Source organism: Callospermophilus lateralis, chromosome 15 (assembly GCF_048772815.1).
Source record: "Callospermophilus lateralis isolate mCalLat2 chromosome 15, mCalLat2.hap1, whole genome shotgun sequence".
Taxonomy (NCBI): domain Eukaryota; kingdom Metazoa; phylum Chordata; class Mammalia; order Rodentia; family Sciuridae; genus Callospermophilus; species Callospermophilus lateralis.
In genome coordinates this window covers 51220497-51243335 of record NC_135319.1, presented here as the reverse complement: position 1 = coordinate 51243335, position 22839 = coordinate 51220497, and the positions used below count along the sequence as shown (strand labels likewise).

General features: G+C 43.2%; 1 protein-coding gene across 2 annotated transcripts; it reads left to right on the top strand.

The window, feature by feature from the left end:
* Window positions 1-16857: 16857 nt before the first annotated feature.
* Window positions 16858-19047, top strand: LOC143381341 (pulmonary surfactant-associated protein A-like). 2 transcript variants are annotated; one of them, XM_076834898.1, is made up of 4 exons: window positions 16858-16942; window positions 17327-17386; window positions 18136-18213; window positions 18671-19047. In XM_076834898.1, the coding sequence occupies exons 1-4, from the start codon at window positions 16858-16860 to the stop codon at window positions 19045-19047; spliced, it is 600 nt and encodes a 199-aa protein (XP_076691013.1). The 2 variants fall into 2 exon arrangements, with proteins under 2 accessions (XP_076691013.1, XP_076691012.1); XM_076834897.1 differs by having other exon boundaries at window positions 16858-17029; window positions 17267-17386.
* The last annotated feature ends 3792 nt before the right edge of the window (window positions 19048-22839 follow it).

Sequence of the window (22839 nt, the reverse complement as noted above, 5' to 3'; positions counted from 1 at the left end):
TCTACTGCACTTACATTTTAAAAAATAAAAACTTTTTAAAAATGCATTTTTTTTTCTTGGCAAACAAAAGGCAAAAACAAAAAGAAAAAAGAAAAAGTTCTTCAAATCCAGGACTCACAAAGAAGAAAAGAAAAGAAAAGAAAGAAAGAAAGAAAGAAAGAAAGAAAGAAAGAAAGAAAGAAAGAAAGAAAGAAAAGAAGGAAGGAAGGAAGGAAGGAAGGAAGGAAGGAAGGAAGGAAGGAAAGAAGGAAATAGATATCCCTAAACATAGTTAGTGGGGTGTAACTTGGTACAAACTTTCTGGAGGGAAATTTGATTCTTTCTTCTTGAAGTGTCAATATCCTGTTCACCTGGTTAATCCTTGGGTCAGAGATGCCATCAAATAAGGAGGAGGAATTAGCAACCCGGGCAGTGGGTCAGGAGGCTGAGCTCTGTCCTGGAGGTGGTAGGAGGGCAAGACCAGTGTGTTCTGGATGGAGGGAGGGGGACTTCCTGACTACTGAAGATCAGGGATCACCTCTGTCTCTGAGTCTGAAGGGGGCTAACTTCAGGGTGTTCACTTAGCCCCACAAAGACCCCGGGACACAGGCTCAGACCCGAGGGGCCCTCACATCCAGGGATGCAGTGACTGAGCCAATCATGCCGCCTGAGAGGTCAAGAATTCCCCACTGCAGGGGCTATTCAGGATCCCAAATGACAGAGGACACCGAGGCTCACACAGGTAAGGACACTTGTAAGTAGAGAGCAGCAGCAGGCCAGGATGGGCCAATATTTCCCTCCACTTCTCTGAGGTGGTTCTCCCCTGATAGTAGCCTGGTCCCTGGTTTCTGGAGGGGACTATTCCTGGGGCCAAAATGTTCTAGGATCTGGTCTCTCTTTTAGTTCTGAGCCTGGTGTGTTCTCAGCAGCCCTGGCCTCTCAGCTCTACTCTGGCTTCTTAGAGGCTCCTCTGGGAAGAGTGTGGAGCACCACGGTCATCAGCCCCTGTCCCTACCAGGACCCCCCAGAATCTTTGTACCTCCCTGTTCCCTGAGCCCAGGGCCTTCCTTTGATGGGACAGTGGGTGTAGTGGGCAGGGTGAGGCCTCTTCACCTGGCAGGAGATCTTGAGATGTTCTATCTTCTTATTGGGCCTGAGAGAACCTGGTAGCCCACCCTGGTCCCCTCCTTCTGTTATACTTTGTCCCTTCCAGGAGGCCCTTCCTGATGTCTCCACCTCCATGAAACTGCATTTTTCTGCCTCTTATTGAAAAAAAAAATAAACAAGTAAAAATAAAATAAGTCATTTTGTACTTAGCTTTTGGATTTTGTGCATCAAATTCTTTAGATTCCTGATTCGAAGATATTTTAATTTGTGCTTTCCTGATGTCTTTCTCTTCCACTTCTAACTTTCTGAGTTGTATGTTGGTTTGGATGACTTCTTAATCCAAAATTTACTTCTTAAGAAGTTCTAAAATTTCCATTTTTTTTGTTTTTGTCTTCAACTTTTCACTTGTTTCTAGTTTCACTGACAGCTAACTGCAGACAAAAATTTCCATTATTTTCACTTTTCCAAAAAACCTCAAAAATTTTCTTTGTAATCCCAATGGTGAATTTTAATAAATGTTGTGTGTTACCTGCTGTTATCAAGGTATAGATCTGTATTTATTTCAATAAATTAAATATTTAAGTTTACATTGTACATATTTGTATTTTAATTATATCATCCAGATATTCCTGGGATTTAAGCTTTCCTTAGAGAAGCAACTGATAAGAGAGGAGAATGATACTGTGTGGATTCTGGACTCTAAGGAATGGCAAATGACGACTCTATGCCTCCTTCATTCAGGCACTTACTCATTTCTTCCTCCTTTCTGCAAGGAAGTCAAAGGTGTGTGACTTTGTTGTTGCCATCCTTTGCCCCCTTTCCCTGGTTGCCAGGCATAGGCTCAATTCTGGGCAGAGCCCTGGTCAATGATCTCAGTGTTGTGACCCAGCCGGCTGTGGTGGCCCAGGGAGGCCTGCAGCAGCCTGGGGAACTAGCAAGGAGCTTCAGCCTTCCACACAGCCCTTCTGCCTGTGATCCAGGAGTCACTGTGCAGTTTCTTGGCAGAAGAACCTTAGGCATGTGAGACCAAGTATTGCTCTTCCTGGATCTCAGTGGGAGATGGGGAGGGTGTCATGGCAGGCAGTGTTGGATGGTTCTCTTGTTCAACCAGTGACCGAAAGATATTCTATACAGAGGGACCAGGGACCCACCAGGCATGGTTCAGTTCAGTGCTAGTTCTAGTGAATTGGAAAGGGGTCATGGTGTTTCACACTGGTATAGAAGAAGGCAGAAACTCAGAAATGTCTGATGTCCACCTTCTGAGCTAGAGCTACAGATTCAAGGGTCTCAAAGAAAATCTGGAAAATCTGGTCTGAATTTTAAATGTCTCCCAAAAGCCCATGTGTTGAAGACTTTATCGGCAGCCGGTGGTGCTATTGGAAGGGGGTAGAACCTTTCTAAAGAGGTGGGGCTAGTGGAAGGAAGTTAGGTCATAGAGGGTGTGCCCTTGAAGGGGAGATTGGAAGCCTGGCTTCTTCCCCTCTCTCTCTTTTGCTTTCTGGTACCATGAGCTGAGCAGCTTTGTTCTATCATGTGCCAGGATGCTTTGCCTTACCACAAGCCTAAAACAATAGAGGCAGCCAACCATGGACTGAAATCATGAGCCCAAATAAACATTTCTTACTTATAAATTGCTTATGTGTTTTGTTTCAGTGATGGAAAGCTGACTACAAGAACCATTTCTTCTTCTGCCAGGTCCATTCCTTGAACAGAAAGATCATGATCATCATCTCTAGACAGGAGATGCACACTTGAGACAAAATGGAAACACTGGTTAAATGTGAGCCTCTATACACGAAGCCTCATGCAGTTTATGATCCAGATGGAGCATTTGTCAAGGAGTATTTGACCTCATCCTGGACACAGGATTTGGCTTCCTCTAAAACAGAAAGCCCTCACCCTGCTCCCTTTATGTCCCATGCTGGCTGCTAGGCTTTCTCCTGTCACCTCCTCCTCCATTCCCAAAGCCTATTTCCAGTGCACTCATGTGAGTTGTTCATGACAATAGGACATCCTCTTCCCCTTCTCCTCCTGGGGAACCCTTGAGCTGGCTTTCAAGATGGGGTCACTATCCTCTTTATCTTTCCTCAGGAACTGGACACAACCATTCAGAAAATGGAAATGTGTCATCTTCTGGCTTCACTGAGCCTCCATATGACTCTGGTGGCCCAACTCCCTAGTCACCACAAGGCCCTGTTTCCTCTCTTTTCTTTAAATGTATTTTAAAATTATCAATAAATGTTTTAGCTTAAAAACTTTTTATGTGTTTTACTTTTTCTCAAATTGCATCTCAGCAGAGTTACAAATTTATGAATAGCACTTGATGAATTGATGCTATTTATTATATTATGATTTCTAGAACATACCAGGAGTCTATTTGAATTTGATGATGCAGACCTCTGTTTCCTAAACAACATGCTGTTATCTGGGAGCAGTTCAGCCACCAGAGACTTTTGAAATGTTGGAATACTTTGTGCTGATGCTTCTGTGCTGCTCAGTGACAAAAGTAGAGGCTATTTGTTGCTTTCCACAAATGTAAGTTGATTTGATGATGGCTGTGATGTGCTGACTTTGTGCAGGGCAGGTGTGTGAACTGAGGGCTTCCAGTGGTCTGAGCCCAGCAGACCAGCAGCCTTCTGACTGCCAGGACCCTGGCCAGGGTTGGACTGAGCTCAGCTGCTTATGGCAGCAAAAGGTTGGTGTATTCTGGAATTTCTTGTCTCTGCTCCACCTCACCAGGGCATCTGGACCACAAAAGCCTGCCTGCCCCAAGCCCTGGGTGTCTGCTGCTTAAGGATCAAGTATTAGGAAATGAGTGTTGCTGAGATCAGCAGCCTGCTTATATGGGACTGGGTGTGACTTATGGGCAAAGAACAAAGTCAGAGCCTCTGGGTAACATGGTGATCAGTGTTGGGAGCTGAGGTCCAGATCAGGTCAGCCTATAGAGTGGAAATCCAGACTGACCAGAGCTGATCCATGGCTGTGGCCATTGTGGGCAGAACATGCACTGAGGTCTTCAGAGAAACATGAACAAGGACTCTGTGGTCAGGCAGGGCAAGGTTTGAACCAGGGTCCAGACCCTTCAGGTTGAGCTACCTCTAGTGCACTATAGAGCCTTCCCCAGCCTCAGTTTCCCTATCTGTTACAGAGAGTAAAGATAGTTCCAGGTTTGAGGTAAGCCTCGTGAGGATGCGGTAGACATAAAGGTCTAGCCAACATCCAGTACCTCGTAGGTTTTCTGGAATGGATAGTCATTCATGTTGGGCTTCTCCAGGGCTATGGCACTGATGTGGGCTCTGATGACAAATAGGGATGGAACAAGCAGCCAGAAGGGAGACTCTGTTCCTATCAGACCAGGTCATAGAGGAAGCAGGGGAAAAGGAGAGAACTCACTGGGAGGCTTATATAATTAAACTGTCTTCTGTCCTATCAGGGCAGCTGATGCAAAGTAGCCCTCTGTGAATGTGGAGGGAACCACCCGGGAGAGAGGGATATAGAAAGTTTGCACAGTACCTCAACTGCCTGCAGTTTTTCATGCAGCCAGCAGAGGGCAGCATTGATCCACACATTCCCTGTGGATGGCAGGGGCTCCCTCTTAGGAATTCTGTGTGTCTCTTGATGGACCCTGAGTTGCTGGAACAGATATATTACTTTATCAGTCCAACCAGATTTCTCAGATCCTAGGTATACCTATGTTTCTTCCTGTCCCAGAGAGTGCTCCTTCTATTTTGGGAAGTTCTTTTCTTTGCAGGTAAGGCTAATGCACACAAGTGCAATTCCATACAGTATTTGTAACTTGTGTGTCAACTGGGAGCAGCTGTCTTCATGCCCATTTTTACAGGTGTAAGACCTGAGGCCCACTGCAGGGATCACCATTATCAATGTTAAGCAGAGTCCCATTGAGCATGGAGAGGACTTTGGCCTGCATCTGTTTTCCCTTTTCTCTGCCCTGCCTCGGATGCTAGGCTGGTGCTCTGATGGGAGACAGAAAGGATAGCTGGCCGTGCTGCTGGTGTAAGGAGAAGTGGTAGCTAGCATCAGGCTCTGTTGGTATGGAAACAGTTATTTTGGGGGCTGAAGTTCTCTTTTGGAGGAGGGCTTCAGGCTTGGGAACCAGTTCTTAGTTGGGTCCTTCCAGACCCTTCAGCCTGGGGATACCAGGCCACATCCCTGCCACTGTATAGCCCGTTGCTTCCTGGTTCATATTTATCCGTAACACTGCCCTCAGGTAACTCTGTGTTACCTGTTACGGGTCCCTCTGGAGGACAACCTCTGCCCCTTTGCTCTGTGCTGACCTGTTTTTGTCTGGGCTGAGGGTCTTTCTCCCAGTGGCAGGTGGGCAGCAGGTCTCGCCAGCTTGTAGGAGTGGCACATTTTCAGTATAGATCAAGTTTTTTCCACACCAGTCATCTTCGGCATGCTCAACCTGAATTGCTGTATATGTCATCTTTTCAGCACAATGAGGTAGATCATGTTGGTGTCTCCACTTTATAGATGGGTATCTGAGACTCCCAGAGGCCCAGGGATGTGCTGAGGGGTTGCCCATGCAGGTGGCCCCTCTGTCTTCTCCAGTGCCTTGCCCCCCACACTGTTTCCACGTCCTGTTGTCTGTGTTAGGTTCTGCTCTCCCTTCCTCCCTTGGGCTTCCTACCCTTACACTGGCACCGGGTAGTACTTGGGAAATACAGTGAAGTTGAAAATAAGCAAATGAAGGAAGGGATAAAGTCTGTGTGTCTCTGAGGTGGTCAGGTGGCACAACCTTGGATCATACTTTAGAATGATGAGAACTTGTCAAGACTTTTTAAAATCTGATGCCTGGTCCCCACATGACTATTTCCCACTGAATTCTGAAGATAGCCAAAAAAGGAGATGCCCATTCTTTAGGAATGTCTTTCTTTAAATTGAACCCTTGAGATATGATCCTGAAGGTTTGGCCCGAGCAGCCAGGGAGATGCTAACTACCTTGTTCACTGTTGGTCCATTGGCTTAGCTCCAAGGAGCCTCCCAGCCCAGGAGTCAAAGCCCCTCACTGGGAATAGCCTGGGAAGCTTGCAGTCAATTCAAAGCTCTCTCTTTTCACAAAGTAAGTGGCCAACCGTTTATCTACATCCCCAGGCTGGGGTCCTGGTGCAGCCCAACCTGTGGCTTTCGTGGGGAGACAGGTAGAGGCAGAATCTCAGCCTGGGAGCTGCTTGAGGTAGCTGCCCGTGCTCTTTTTCTATCCTTTCCCCACTCCCCTCACTTTCCCCTCCTCTTCCCCCACTCCTCCAACCTGTGGGCATCCTATCATTCTCTATTCAAGTGTTGAAAAACTGACCCATTGAATGACTTTGGTCCTTTTGTCATAAGTCAGTTGGGCGTATTTGGTTTCTCCATTCCATCTATCTGGTCTAGGCATCCATCATCCGGTCACTAGGATGTACTCCTTATATATTTTTCTTCTTCCCCATCTCTCTAATAAAAGATTGCCGGAAGTGTTTCTACATGAGAAGTAGAACTTGGTTTTAACAGAACTGGTGTCCTATTTAAAGTATGGGGAACTATGTCACGGCTTGCGTCACTCTTCCTTGACTTAGTCTAGATGTCCCAATCCCTACCCAGGTAATTTGGGGTGGATGTGAATGCAAATTTCTTTTTTCACTAAACATGGAAAGTTTTTGGACTCTCTGAGTGTCTTTTTTTCAGAGGAGAAATTTTTTGTTTAATGAACACAAACTCATCCATTTTTTTTTTCATGAATTACACTTTGAGATTGCATCTAAAAAGTATGGCTAAATCCAAATCGAGACTTTCTCCTGTGCGATGATCTAGGAGTTTTATAGTTTCACATTTTACATTTACTCTATGATGTGTCTTAGGTTACTTTCTGTGAAGGGTTTAAGGTAGGTGTCTAGGTCCCCACCCCCCATCACTCGTGGAATTCCTGCTGTTCCACTGTCACTGTTAGAAAGAAGACCTGTTCTCCACGGTGTCACTTTTGCTCACTTAACAAAGACAAGTGGACTATGTTTATGTGGGCCCATTTCTGAGCTCTCTAGATTCTGTTACAGTCATCTATTTTACTATATTTTCACCAATATTACACTCTCTTGATCACATTTTCTTTGTAAAAAGTTTAAAATTTAACTAACATAAAAACATAAAAATCATACCTATTAATCGGGAACCATGTGATGTTTGCATACATGTATGCGTTTTGAACTCAGGTAAAATATATCTATCTCCTCAAATATTTATCACTACTCCATAGCAAAACATTCAAAATCCTTTCTTCTATCTTTTTTTTTTTTTTTTTTTTGACATATATAGTACTCGGTCACTCTCTGTGGCCACCCTACTGTGCAACAGCACACCAGAACTTTTACTCCCAATTGCAACATAATCACCATTGGACAAACTCCACCCACCCCCTCCTTCTTGCTCTCCACAGACTCTGACAACCACCATTAACTCTTAATTTCTATGAGATCAACGTTATTTATTTTTCACATGAGCTAGATCATGTGGTACTTGTCTCTCTGTGTCTGGCTTTTATCATTTAATATAATGATGCCTATGCCCAGTTCTATTCATGTTCTCTCAAGTGATATGGTTTCTCTTTTTATGGGGTGAATACCATTCCATTAAGTACAGGCATGGCATTTTCTTTATCTGTCCATCAGTTGACATTTAGATTGCTTCCCTTTCTTGGCTGTTGTGAATAGCACCACAGTGAACACAGGAATGCAGATGTCTCTTCGATATACTACTTTCATTTCCTTTGGTACATACCAAGTAGCAGGATGGCTGGATCAAATAGTTCTATTTTTTAATTTTCTGAGGAACCTCCATTCTGTTTTCCATAATGATTATACTTTCTTGCATTCTTGCCCAGAGTGTACAAAAGTTCTCTTTTCTCCACATTCTCACCAGCACTTTTGTCTTTTGTCTTTTTGACCATAGCCATTCTTACTGAAGTGAAGTATCTCATAGTGGTTTTAGTTTTCATTTCTCTGATCAATTATTCTATGGATGTCTTGTATTGTGTTTTAAATTTCACTTAATATATTTTTTTCAGCTCAAGGATTTTTCTTGGATGCTTTAAAAAAATTGCTTCCTTCTCTCTGTTAAGTTTTTCTGTTGGAATATTGAATTGTTTCTCTGTGTTTTCTTGAAGCTCATTGATTTTCCTTAAAATGACTATTTTAAACTCTCCATCTGTGAGTTTTATCATACTGGTTACTATTAGACCAGTATCTGGCACTTTATTTTGACAACTAGGTGAGGTCATGTTTTTCTGAATGTTTCCAATGCTTGGTGTGCAACATCATCTGGGCGTTAAAGGTTTAAGTATTCATTCCAGTCATTGTGACCTATCTGTGTTCCTGTCTTTTCAGAAATTCTAAACAGGCTGTTTATTTTCTCTAAGCCTATAGTCACTTCTAATTCAGCACTATAGGTGTCCTAAGCCCAGGTTTGTTGCCAAGGCTACCATTGGTGCAATGTCACTGTTTTAACACTAGAGGGTGATTCAAGCCCATATTTGCCCCAAATATGCAATTGGTGTATTGTTCAGTGTGAACTGGTAGAGAACCTATAAGTGAGAGTCCATTCCCCCAAGCCTTTCCCAGATGCTTCATTCACAATCTCCAGCCTGTGTTTGAGTACCCTGGGATTCTGTCCAGCTCTAGGCACGTATGCCACACCTATGGCCACCTACTGCTATACCCTGAACCCATTGCCTGCCAAGACCACAACACTGGCATAGGGCCAAGACCCATAGTGCCATAGGCTGAGGTGGATTCATGGCCAAAGCCTGCTGCAAGCAGCCACAGGTGATGCTGGCCAGAATAAAAACCCAATAGAGTGATATAATGTGTTTCTGCCTGGCACTGGGGCTGCTTCACAGATTCTGTTCATAGGTGCTGGCCTGGAGTTGGAGGCTATTAGAATCTTTCCAGTATTAGTTTTTCCAGCCTGGCACTGAGCCCCAAGGCAAAGTCCTGTGCTGACTGCCTGTCCTACCATCAGTGAATTGAGTGTTGCTCCAGGTTATGCAGCCTAAGGTTGGGGGCAGTGGTGGAGGCAGTCCCTTGGTTACCAAAGCTGACTCTAAGCTGGGTGATGCCTGAGTCTCACAGTCATAAGAACCTGTTCAGTCTCAGTGTTGCACCTGGCCCATGCCATAGCTGGCAATGACATAGGCTAAAACACAAATCCATCCCACTGGGAATCAAGTCTGTATCTGGTGCCCAGGGCAGGTCTAGAAACATCCATCTGAGAATATTGATCTGGGAATAGCTGTGTTACCTGAGATTGGGAAATGGGAGGTAGAATCAGTCCCTTGGCCATCAAGGCTGATGCTAAGCTGGTTCTGAGTCTCACACACCTGAGTCTCCAAGCTGCAAGAACTCATGCAGCTGGGGGCATTTGCCCTAGGTTCACTCAAAGCTGACAATGATGCAGGACAAAACTCAAGTGTGCCTCACCAATACACAGTTCCCTACTTGGTGCAGGGAGAGGTCTGGGAGCTCTGTGATCTATGGCCTAGGAAGAGTAGCCTGGGGTTTCTGCCTAGTGCCAGATTTCATCATGGCAGTCCTGGCTCTGAGCTTCACCACAAAGAACCGTGCTAGCCTTCACTCCCTGCCGCCCATCAGGTGAGGTCCTCCTCCCCCATTTGCTACCTGAAGTTGGAGGACGGGTGGCGGAGACAGGTTAGCACAGTTCTAGTGACTCAGTCTGTGGGTATTGGCCTGGGGGTAGGGCTCCTAGGGCTCTGCTTGACACGGAGTCTCACTGTGGTGGGTCTGGTACTATGTTTTGAGTCTAAGGTCTGCACCTAATTCTTTCTTCTTCCGCAAGCAAATGGTGTCCCTCTCCACACTCGAGTTGGGGGAGGGGTGGTGCTGGCAACTCTTTCCCTGCTGCCTTCCTGAAAGCATCTTTTCTCTTTTCATACTGAAACCAGGCACTGTGGTCTCTCACCTGGCTCCTTAGCTCTTGTGAAGGTAGTTTGTATGTGAATAGCTGTTCAAACTGGTGTGCCTGTGAGGAGATGATCACTAGAGGGTCTTACCCAGCTCTCCTTCCTGTCTCATCCTTAAGTCCTTTTGAATCCCCTAGGCAGCAATGAAATCTCCTCTTATTTCTTCTGTGGAAACATATAACTCACTCTGAACACCAAAGAAAATTTCCATGTAACAGATAGGTGCACCTTGGGCCAGTAGTGCTAATTCATGACAACTAACAGAAAGTCAGTCAGTCTTGTGTTGCCCATTGGAGCCTCCCATTCACTCTTTCCAACCTCTGTGTGATCCTGGGCACCTTACTTCTTCTTGATTCCACCCCACTTCTCTTGCACCCCATGCCCACTTACTTGATGAATGATCGCCTCATTTTGCTTGATGATTCAAGTAATCAAAAGATAATATCTCTACCATTTCATCACCAAACTGTCTACTTCCCTGTTTCAGCTCTCTCCACATTCTGGCTTCCTAGAGCCAAAGTGTACACTTCTGTGTTAAATCCCATACTCCCCCTCCATTCAGTGGCATCTCTCCAGCCATTTCCACCTCTGTTTCCTTCAGTTTTTCTACTTGATTGCATCATTCTCCTCGATTGAAAGCATAGTCTCTCTGAAGAAAAGAGAGACTTTGGTTCACATGCTTTCAAACACTGTCTCATCTCTTTGCTCCCTTTGTAAAGGAAACTCTCAGAAATATTGGTCCTCTTACTGTCTCTACTTTATCCTCTCCTATTCTCTCTCTTATTTAGTAATAATACAAATACCATAGTTTGCTACAGTTTGGATATGGCTTAAGTGTGCCCCCAGAGGTTGATGTTCCAGAAGCTTGGTCCCCAATGTGGCAATGCTGAGAGTGGTAGAACCTTCAAGGAGTGGGGCTCAGTACAAGGGGGTTAGGTCACTGGGATCACCAGCCTTAGAAAGGATTGGTGAAATTCTCTAAGATCCTAGTTAGTTCTTATGAGAGTGAACAAGTTGTTATAAAGAGAGCTAGTCTGGACCTTGAATCTCTCTGGCTTCCTGTCTCACCACGCTATTCTTTCTCTCATATCAGTTACCATGATCCACCTGCCATGTTATGATTCAGAGCTTAGCAGATGCTGGTGTCATGCTCTTGAATCTCGAAGCTTTGAGCTAAATAAATTTCTTTTCTTCATGTACTATTCAGCATCAGATATTTTGTTATAGATACAGGAAATAGATTAATACACATACCATACATTCATCATTTAAAAGTGAATAACTCATTGGCTCTTAATATATTTACAGGTGTGTAATCATCATCATTATCTAATTCTAGAATATTTTCACCACCCAAGAAAGAAACCCTATTCTCTTTAGTAGTCACTCCCAATTCCTCTCTCCCCTTACCGCACCCCCCACAAGGAATAATTTACTTTCGTTCTGTATGGATCTGCTTCTTCTAGACATTTAATATAAATGAATTCATATAATAATATGTTGCCATTTGTGTCTTTATTCTTTCAGTTAGCATGATCTTTTCAGATTCTATTTGTAACATACTTCATTATTTTTATGTTTAAGTAAGTTTCCACCATATGGATTTGTTACATTTTGTTTACCCACTAATCACTGGATGAACATTTTGGTTGTTTCTATATTTTGCTCTGAACAGCTGTGTACAAATTTATGTTTGAACACCTAGTTATAGTGTAATTGCTAATCATAGAGTAAATCTATGTTTAATATTTTAAAGAGCTTCCAAGGTTTTTCAAAGCTGTACCATTTTTCATTCCATTAGCAATGTATGAGGTTTCCAATGTCTCTGTTTTCTCCCAAGGTTTATAGTATAGTGTCCATCTGTTTTTTTTTTTAATAGTCATCCTAGTGGAGGTAAAGTGATATCTCAGTGTGTTATTTTGTATTTCACTGATGGATAATTACATTGAACCTCTTTTAATGTGCTTATTGACTATTTGTATATCTTTGAAGAAATTTAGATTCTTTTCTAATGTTTTAAAGTTATTTGTCTTTTTACTACTGAATTGTAAAAGTTCTTTATATAAATATTTTCTCCATTTTGTGAATTGTCTTTTAGCTTCCTTTGCTAATTTATTTATCCTTTGATGCACAAAAGCTTTTAATCTTTATGAAATCCAATTTCTTTTCTTCTTATTTTTTGTTTATTTATTTGTTATATCTAGGAATCCATTGCCAAATGCAAGCCATGAAGATTTACACTTATGTATTTTTAAAAAAGATTTTATAGTTTCAGCTATTATATTTAGATCTTTGATTGATTTTGAGATGATTTTGTATATGGTAAATGTGACACCAAATTCATTCTTTTGCCTGTGGATAGCCAGTCATTTCTACATCATTTGTTAAAAAAAATTATTATTTCTCCATTGAATAGTCTTGGTTCCCTTATTGAAAATCAGCTAAGCAGAGATGTATGGGTTTATTTCTGGACTTCAAATTTTATTGCTCTGTATGTCTATTCTATGATAGTCTCATACTATTTTAATTACTGTAGCTTTGGAGTAAATTAGAAAGTTTGAGTCCTCCAACTTACTTTTTCTTTTCAAGACTGAATATTCTGGATCCCTGCAAACTCATATGAGAGTCATTTATTTTGCAATTTCTGCAGAAATAGCATTTTGATAGAAATTGGCTGTCTGTGGTTCAATTTGGTAATTAAATAATATTAAGTGTCTCAATTCATAAATATGGTATTTTCCATTTATTTAAGTCTTCTTTAATTTTACTTAATAATATTCTCTAGGGGCTGGGAATGTGGTTCCATGGTAGAAATGCTTGCCAAGTGTGTGTGTGTGTGTGTGTGTGTGTGTGTGTGTGTGTGTGTGTATAGTTTTCAGAGTGTATATTTTTTCTTTATTAAATTTATTCCGTAACTATTTTATACTTTTTGATGCTATTGCAAATGATAAGAAGAAAGACTTTTTACATTATTCTTTTTAAAAACAAAATGACAAGTTCAGTACAGTGGTCCATACCTATAATCCTAGTGACTCAGAAAGCCAAGACAGGAGGATCACAAGTTCGAAGCTAGCCTGGTTAACTTAAGGAGACCCTATCTCAAAATAAAAATAAAAAGGGCTGGGGTAGAGCATCCCTGAGTTCAATTCCCAGTATCACAAAATTAATCAAGTAATTAATCAACTTATTAACTAAAGTACAAATGAAATGACATTTATTAGAGAGGCACCAATGTGATATGTATGTAAGCATGTATGTATATAAAAATATATAATATATGTGTGCATGTGTGCATCTGTGTGTATATAAAATTTATTTATTTAATATGCTGGCTGCATCAGGGAAGAAAAACCTGTACTCTCTTCCCCTTCAGGTTGTTGATCTGGGCCCAAACTCCTGAGATTAGAAGATACTTTGAAATAAATACAATCAATAAATTAATTTATGCTGCCCCTTTTTTCCCCCTAGATCAAATAGAACAAGCACATCCTCTCTGACTCAGGGAGGATATTTCTGAAGTCAAATTTATGCTGTATTAGAGAAGATCTGGGTGATCTGGGCAATCCAGGAAGCTCTGAGCCTCAGTTGACTGAAGTCTCAAATGAGGATTTACTTTCTAGATTTACTTTATAGAGTTGTGATGATTCCAAAATACAGAAAATTCAAGGGAGCCACATATGGACACCTCACCTGACTGCAGCATCGAGCAGTTGGAGAAGGGGAAGTCCAAGAGTTCCCTGAACAGCTGTGAGAGGTCTCAAAGCTGTCCAGATGCCATGCCCCAACCTCAGGAAGAAGGCGTGACTTCCACTTTACACCTCTTCCATCTTAACTTCACTCAAACTTACCTGAGTGTCTTCTTTCTGATATCAAACACATTGAGTGAGGGGTGCTTCTGCACGGGAGGGAGTAGAACTGTCTGAGGTGGCTTGGTGTGGACTGCCTGAGCCTGGCCATGTGAAAGGGACATCCCCACAAAGGAGGATCCTGATGTGGATGTTGGATCACCCAAGTGGGCAGGTGGACCAGTCATAGGGTGTAAGGCCCTTTAAGGAGAGTAAGGAAGTTACCGGAGAAGGCAAAATACCTGGCAAGCATGTCAGAGCCTAGGCCAGGTGAGGAGAGTGTGTACACAGGAGTGACTTGGCATGGTCTATCAGGACTCAGCAGGAGAGCAGAGAAATATGTTATTAATGACATTCCTTAGATTTGCTGGAGCAATGTGCTAACAACTTGTAGATTGTTTAAGATTTTCTATAGATAATGCACCCCCTTAATCCCTGCATCTTAAGTGAACAACTCCCCACTGCTGGCCTTTGGTATTCCTCAAGCCAAAGTTTATATGGATAAAAATAAATAAATGGGGGAAAAAAGAAAGTTTAGTGAGAAATGGGACCTTTACATAGCTTCAAAATACCTCCCCACAAATAGTTCTCACGTTAAAAAAAAAAAAAAAAAGAACTTGGTACAGAATCCTGGCACATAGCAAATGATCAAAGTAGACATCACCAGGATCTGAACAAATTGAAGTTACATGCCACCTGATGAGAAGGAGAACGCACCATCATTTTCATGGAATTTCTTCCAAAGTTGCAGAATCTGAATCCAATCATGAATACTTAAGGGAAAAAAACCCAAGGTGAGAGTCATTCTACACAGTAACTAACCAGTAATCCCCCAAAAGTGTTAAGACTCTGAAAGTTAAAAAAAAGATTGAGGCACTATTTTTTATTTAAGGAGACTAAAGGGAAATGACTACTAAATGGGGCACATGATTATGAATCCTTTTCCTGTAGAAGACTTTACTGGGGCATTTGGTGAATTTTGCATAGGATCGAAGGTTATTTGGAGATAGTATAAACTGTATCTGCAACTTTTCTGTAAGTTTGGTATTGATTCAAAATAAAGAAAAAAAAAGAAGGCTCCAAAATTTATATAACCTTATTGGGGCCACATGGGTGGTAAGTGGCAGCTCCAGGCAAACTCAGGTGTGTCTGCCTCTAAAGCTTCACCCTCCTTGCAAACCACTGGCCCTGGACATCTCAGCTAGCCTCTCTTCTTATTCAGCTGCACCTGGATTTGCTCCCCAACTACCCCAGCTCTATGCTAGACATGGCTACCCCATCCACACCTATCCAGAACCCACCTGAAGGGCATGTAGCAGCAGCACCAGGGCAGCTGAGAGTACTCAGTGATTCAAGGGGGTGCCGCCTGGCTTCCTGTCCTAGGAGTGAGGTAGTGTCAGTTGAGCTTCTACTGCCTAGAAGTTCTCCACACTTCCCAAGAATTTCAAGATTTTTCAAACTACATGATAGGAAGCCTGGGGATTTTCCTTGTCTTGGTTCCCTGTGGTTACCATCTTTGCAGTTAGGAATTCCTTCTTACTTAAGCAAGTCTAATAGAATATCTCATTAATTAGGATTTTAGATATCATTTGATCACTTAAAATCATCACCTTTGCAGTTACCTGACATCACCTATGGCCCCAAACAGAAACTGATGCTCTCCTGTTAACTTCCAGGCACTGTCCTGCCTCCCCATGGCTGAACCAACTGGGACAGAGGAAAACGGAACATGCCACCTGTTTATCTGTCACTCTGCTCATAAACCTACCAATTCAGCCACAAGGCCACAGAGGCAGGGGCTGGTAATCCTGGGGACTCAACAGTGAACAAACCAAAGGACAGATAGTATTCTCCAGTTCAAACTGACCACCCTAAACTAGAGCCACCAGTCTCTGTGTTGTTTGAAACCAAACCAGGAGCCAAATGCACCTCCATCACTACCTAGGTAAAAGATTTCATCCTCTACTGTAGAAAAGTTGTTAGGAATAGAGTGGGTGACCTCAGGCGGAGGGAAATTCCCCTTCTTACAGCTCTGGAGTTTTTCTTTAGGGATTCTGGGCTCTCCTCAAGTGTTCCTCCAGCCTGAGGGCTCTGTGGGGAAATGGGATATGTACACGAGAGGCCCTCCAGGGGGGAGAGGCTCTTAAGATAGGGGCCTCTCAGGGACTGGGAGGAAGCCTGTCAGCCCACATCCCTATAAATGGTGCTCTCCACTCTGACTCGGAGGCAGAGATCCACCAAGACGGAAGCCTGTGTGAGGGTGAGCTGAGCCCCCATTCCCTGGTATATGGGTATATGGGCCCTCTCTAGCATAAGGATTCCAGGACCAGCCTAAGAGCCACAGTACTAACTAAGGGCCTGAGAAGGAAGGGGTTCCCCATCATTAACTGCTATATAGGGGATAGGCCATGGACCCTGGTCATATCTATCCATTCTGAGGTCCATGATTCCTTAGCACCCAAAAAGAGGGTTACTGGGAATTTTGAGGGACATATGGATTGCATTCCCATATCAGGGAGTGAAGGACACCTGGAAGGGATGGGTCCAGATTGTGTCCACAACACTGTAGTTCATCTGTAGGTCAGAGAGGTGCAATGAGTGCCTCAGGGCCACACTGGGACATGCTAACAGAGAAGACACTCTGTGAGAACCAGGATGCTGACTCTCCAAAGTTCTACCCCTCACCTGCCCAAGGACCACACCACCTCAGATCAAAGGCATGGGATATAAGACCAGGCTAGATACTGGATGGTGCCGGGAATTCCTGTGCATGGATAGTTTGGGTCTTCAGTTCTTCCCAGTACTCTTATTTGGACTGGATTGGCCCTCAGACTCTGCCATATTCCTGAATTCTAACAAACACAGCAAATGTAAAGGGTTAAGGAGAGACATTTGCAAATTCTGCAGATGGGTCAGTGGCCCTTGTCTTCAGCAGGAGAAGCAGCTGGGACAGGAGCCATGTTGCTGTGCACTTTGGCTCTCACCCTCACCTTGATGGCAGTTTCTGGCATCATGAGCAATGGGACAGAAGTCTGTGTTGGAAGCCCGGGTATCCCTGGCACTCCTGGATCCCATGGCTTGCCAGGCAGAGATGGGAGAGATGGTGTCAAGGGAGACCCTGGACCTCCAGGTATTGTGTTGGAGACCCCATCCTCCACTGAGGGGCAGGGACACATTTTTTAGGCCCCTTTGACCAGGGCTGTATGTTGGGTTTCAAGACTCAGTTGGCTGGGACATAGTGGGGTTTCCTAGGGCACTTAGGCTGGAGCATCTGGAGAGTATATCTTCAAAGTGCCCCTACAATGTTAAGTGAATTCACTCAGATGGAAGTTGAGGTCCACACAACCATGTCCTCTTCTCTCTACAGGTCCCATGGGCCCTCCAGGAGGAATGCCAGGTCTCCCTGGGCGTGACGGGTTGACTGGAGCCCCCGGTGTCCCTGGGGAGCGTGGAGACAAGGGGGAGCCTGGTGAAAGGGGCCTTCCAGGTGAGTGGGAGCCAGGGGAGAGGATGGGCAGGGGGGACATGGACATAATGCCTATGCAGTCAGCAACATGGGGTAACAGAGGTGCCTGTGGCATACTGCTCAACCTAATTAATGATATGTGAGGTTGAAGACAGAAGTCAGAGGTGTTCAAGTAACATGGTCACAGTTCAGGGACTGATGGGTATAGGAAGTGTTCCATGCATTGTGACTGCTTATGGAGAGATAAAAGGTGTCAGATGAAGGAAGAGGGACAACACTGGGAGTCATAGCCCTCCATGGGACTGAGGCTCTTGGGCATTCTGAAAGGTATACAGGGTTATGTGCATGAGGGATCCAGGAAAAGGTTATGATCAGGAGTCCCAAGTGTGCAAAGGAACTCCATAGCTCTGAGTACTATCAAGATCTATCAGGAGAATGCAAAAGCAATCATATTCATCCTGGGTGGAAGGTGGAGGAGAGGACCTTTTCTAGAGGTCAGAAAAGCACACAAAAGTGGGAAAGCAGAGCCATTCAGGAGATATTACATGAAAGAAGAGCAGAAGGAGGTTCATCAGGGGCACAGCTGCATTAAAGGAAGATAGGTGTTTACAGAGTATGGAAACATTCCACCTTGTGGACCCTCATGCCTGCACAGGGGATGCGGACAATTAGAGGGCAGGGTTCCAGGGTTACAGTGGGCAAAACATCTGTGGGCAGCAGGTTGGGATCTTGTCTGCTTGCCCTTCATCCTGGTGGGGGTCTCTCCATAGGACTTCCATCTTATCTAGATGAGGAGCTCCAAACCATGCTTCAGGAATTCAGGCATCAAATCTCGCAGTCAATGGGAGGTAAGGGGACTCCTTGGGGGCACAAAGGGTAGAGTTACCCCCAGCTTCTGGAGACTATAGACCTGAAAAACAAGTGTGAATCTGCAGGTTTGGGATAAGGAATGATGCTTTCCTTTTCTGAAGTCTCTGAATGGTCCAGAAAAGAGAGAAGTAGACACAGATTTGCTCCCAATTTCCTAGGAGAGCATGTTCTCTGCCCATCCTGCTTTCTCTTGCATCCCAGAAAATTTCACAGTTCCTGGCAATAAGTAAATGTTAAGGAGATGAATGAATGAATGAATAGATGGATGGATGAAAGCAGAGAGAGGAATTTATAAAACTGATTGGAAGAGGAAGGGAAGGAAGAGAGAGGCAGAGACAAAGAGATTGGAGACAGCCTAATGGTAGAGACCCTGGGGAAGCAAGATGGATGTGGAGACAGAGATTGGTGGCCTAACCCAGATTCCTCTGCTCTTAGTCCTCAGCTTGCAGGGGTCCATGCTGGCAGTTGGAAAGAAGATCTTCTCCACCAATGGGCAATCGGTCAACTTTGATGCCATTAGTGAGTCTTGTGCCAAAGCAGGTGGCAACATTGCTGCCCCAAGGAATCCAGAGGAGAATGAGGCCATTGCAAGCATTGTGAGGAAGTACAACACTTATGCCTACCTGGGCCTGGTTGAGAGCAACACTCCTGGAGACTTCCGTTACCTGGATGAGACCCCTGTGAACTATACCAACTGGTATCCCGGGGAGCCCAGGGGTCGGGGCAGAGATAAGTGTGTGGAGATGTACACAGATGGGACATGGAATGATAAGAACTGCCTGCAGTACCGTTTGGCCATCTGTGAGTTTTGAGCAGACATTTAGGTCACAGGCTAGACAGGATCCTGCATGGCAGCCTCCATCAAAATTTATTTTTAAATTTAAATTTCAACAAAATGTATTTGTGATTATTAGATCCAAAGGCATTCTTAATCACTTCATTCCCCAGATGGTTCCTAACTCTTCTCCTATAATCACTAATCTTTGACACTGTCCTGGGAGCCCCTTCTCAGACTGCAACTTAGGTATCCACTCCCGACCTTGAACTTCACTATGAGACAGAGATGGAGAACAATTTGTTCTTCATCTTCTCCAGTTTTTTTTTTTCATTTATAAATGGCAACCATGAGGCCTCAAGTTAGAAAAATCCTCTAAAATCACAGAGTGCCTGCTTCCTGCTCCTCTAATCTTCCCCTGAAACTCTCCCCTTTCCCAGTCCCATGAAAATTTAGAAATCTTGGTTAAACACAGTGATAAAGATAGACTTCCAGAAAATTACAAATGTGAGGAGCTAAGGTCACCTTCAGGATTACTCAGCACCCTGGTTCTCTGGGGGCATACCTGCTCTCTTCCATGAGGTTAGAGAGCCAGAGGGTGGCCCAGCATGGAGCTGATAGAACTTAGTCTTCCAGATTGGTAATCACTCCCTTGAGTTTTCGGGTTCCTGCTCAACCACTGATCTAACAGAAACCAGCCTAGGCCTCTAATGAAGAACCTTCCCACCCCAGGCCTGACCAAAGTAGCTTCCTGCTGATCCCCACCTCACCTCAGATCTCCATGAGGCATTTACACTATCAACCCCAGCACTGGCTCTGCTTTCTTCTTTAATTTCATTCAATCAGGATTTCATTAAAATCAACTGTGCATAAAATCTTGGGCTCTGTCTTGGTGTGGGTAAAGGTATCCTGTACCTCTTTGGGATATTTAATTTTCCTGAGCCAATTTCTTCATTTTGAATGAAGATAAAATATTTGTTGCCATTGCTCCAACTGCTCAAATCACTATCATAACTACTACTACTACAAAATGACACAGTTTCTCAAGCACAAACTATGCACCAATTACCTTGACAGACACTTGTAATGCTTCTTATGAAATGTTGTTTAATCTTTAACAATTTCATGGGAACAGTATTCTTTTTCCCATTTTTAAAATGAGAATATGGATGCTTAGCAAAGTCAAATGTTTTGACTATTACAATGAAGAGCAAATGGCAGAGGCTAGATTCAAATCCATCTACTCCACCTGAACCTCATATTCATAATCACCCCACCATTGAGCTGAGTAGAGATGACTTAAGTGCAATAAATTATGAATGTGTTAACATGAATTTCCATTGCTTTAGTTTCATTTCTTTTTATTTATGTAAATGAAGTGAGTTCTGCCTCTGAGCCCCCCACTTGCCCGAAGAATGAAAAATCCAATCTTAGGATATGCTTTCTTTGTTTGGTGGGTGGAACAAACTAATCTTCTCCTTCAGGCTGTACACAGGAATGGGGGCTACAGAAACATCTGAAAGAACATATAAACATCAGTGTTGGCTGCCAGTTTGTAGATAATTCCTGGTCTGAGTCCACAAGGCCCATTTGCAGTTGGTGACATCATGCCTTCCATACTCCACTTAGTCACCTGGATGTTTTCTGCAGCACAATGTTGGAAGTGGCACTCAGGGCATGGTCCCAGGTCTTGTGTCAAGTCTGCAGGAATGGGACTATGCCTCATGCCCCAGGGACACATGGGAATGGGACCGTGTCCCATGAAGGGCAACCACATAAATAGCTTGTCTCTAGAAAGGCTCCCCCTCCTCCCACCCTCACACTTTGAACACTCTTTCTCACTGCATTAATTCTTTCCCTGAGCAAAATTTCTACATCAAAACCCCAAAGACAGGTGGGAATAGAATGTTATTTCTTATTCTATGATGAATATTGGTTTTTAAGCTAATTATCCTCCCATATGTACTCAGAATCCAGCATACAAATTATATCATAATATCAAATTTAAAAATTTTTTAAATCAAGGAAACTTTTTAATATATAAACTATCTAAGCCTCTGAAAATCGATATATCCTTATTTTTTTTAAATTTATTTATTTTATGATTTTATTTGATATTGTTACTATGGTATTTTTAAATCACATTTTAAATTAATAATTGCTTGTTTGTGAGAAAACTTGCCTTATTTTTTATTCATATTACATCCAACCATCTTTTTGGATTCTCATTCCTTCCTCCCAATACTTCTGAAATAATTGACTCTTTTATGTTTTATAAATATATGATTGTATTTACAAATGATGGAAATTTTGCTCTTTTCTTTATGGTATTCATAATTCCTATATTTGAATTTTTATCTTTTGATAGGGTCCAGGAGCCCCTATACATTGTTGGAGAGATCCAATGACAATATAAGTTTCTTATTGTGACATGGGAACATTTTCAATATTTCACAATTGAAAATACTGCTTGTTCTAGTTTCTGATAGATACCTTGTAATTTTTATCATGACTGTGTATTGAAATTTATCAGATGACTTATGGCATTTCCTTTAGTCTGTTCACAGTGTGTAAGGGGTGAGGTGAGCCATTTCTCGTTTCTGCTGATGAACATCTGGAGTGCACAGCTGAGATTGACAGGTTCCAAGTGCCTCATATTTTAAACCTGGAGAAATACCCCAAGCATCCACTTCTTGACATGAAAGAAAGGGACTGTGCAGTAGAATTGGTTTGATAATTCTATTTCTTTGGTCAGCATAAGGATTGAAAAGGGAAAGGAAGGTGACCCACCCTGGGTAGCACCTGTGCTCTCACAGTGGAAATTATCCTTCCCTTCCAGGACACCTAAGGCAGGTACAGGAAATCATGCCTTGTTCTAAAAGTATTGAAGTGCTAAACCAACAGAGAGCCTTATTTTGCTGAGTCATGGGGAAAAAAAGAAAAGAGGAAGGATACAATTGTGAACAGGAGTGTTCTGGGGAAACTTGAGTGGTTTCTCCAGGGCTGGGTGAATGCCTTTGTCACAGAAAGCTATCTGTGGTTTAAAGTCTGTTCATGAGCAAGTTGCTCCCTAAAGCACAGGGGCACCAGCAACAAGACCTCTGGACTGAAGTGTCCACTGACAGGGTAGTGGCCATAGCGCAGGAGGCTCTCAGAGTCCATTTCCTGAGAGGAGCTGTCATTGTAAGCAGCCATTCCAGAAACTTGAGAACCAGTCAGTGTAGGCTGAGAGCAGCTGTGTCCCCACTGATACGTGGCTGCTCATGGGAGCAGGAAGTGTGCACCTTTGACATCAATGTTCTCTCTACTCTCCACCTATCTAAAGATTCAAGAGAGGAAGCTGCTACCCATCCTTGACATCAAGAAGCAACAGCATCAAACCGAGCTATCACTCCATGGCCCTGGTGGTGAAGAATCAGACGTTGACCAGAGAGAGAGAGAGAGAGAGAGAGAGAGAGAGAGAGAGAGAGAGATATCTTAATGACAAAACCAGGAGACAAAAATAATTTGTGTTTTAAATCAATCCTAGAATCATTTCAAGGATCTGGGAAGAACATTTCCAAAGAATTTGAGACCATGTACTAGTTTGGAGAACAGGATGCACTCCAAGCTTTAAGCTAGTGTATATCTAAATTGACGTTTTTAATAAAATTTGTTACATATTAAGTCAATGAATTATTTTGATTTTTGTTTTGGTGTTGAACTATCCTTGCATTCCTGGGATATCTCCTACTTGCTCTGATGGCTGATACTCTTTTCACAGTTACTGTGTGCAGAGACTATACTTGTGTTCATCTATGTAATCTTCATTATCTCTGATCTATAGATG

Excerpts from the sequence above, each read along its gene's own strand:
- LOC143381341 (XM_076834897.1), top strand. The coding sequence starts at position 16,858 with ATGTTGCTGTGCACTTTGGCTCTCACCCTCACCTTGATGGCAGTTTCT. Across the intron at positions 17,387-18,135 it reads TGGTGAAAGGGGCCTTCCAG|GACTTCCATCTTATCTAGAT; the intron begins GTGAGTGGGAGC and ends GTCTCTCCATAG. Across the intron at positions 18,214-18,670 it reads AATCTCGCAGTCAATGGGAG|TCCTCAGCTTGCAGGGGTCC; the intron begins GTAAGGGGACTC and ends CTCTGCTCTTAG.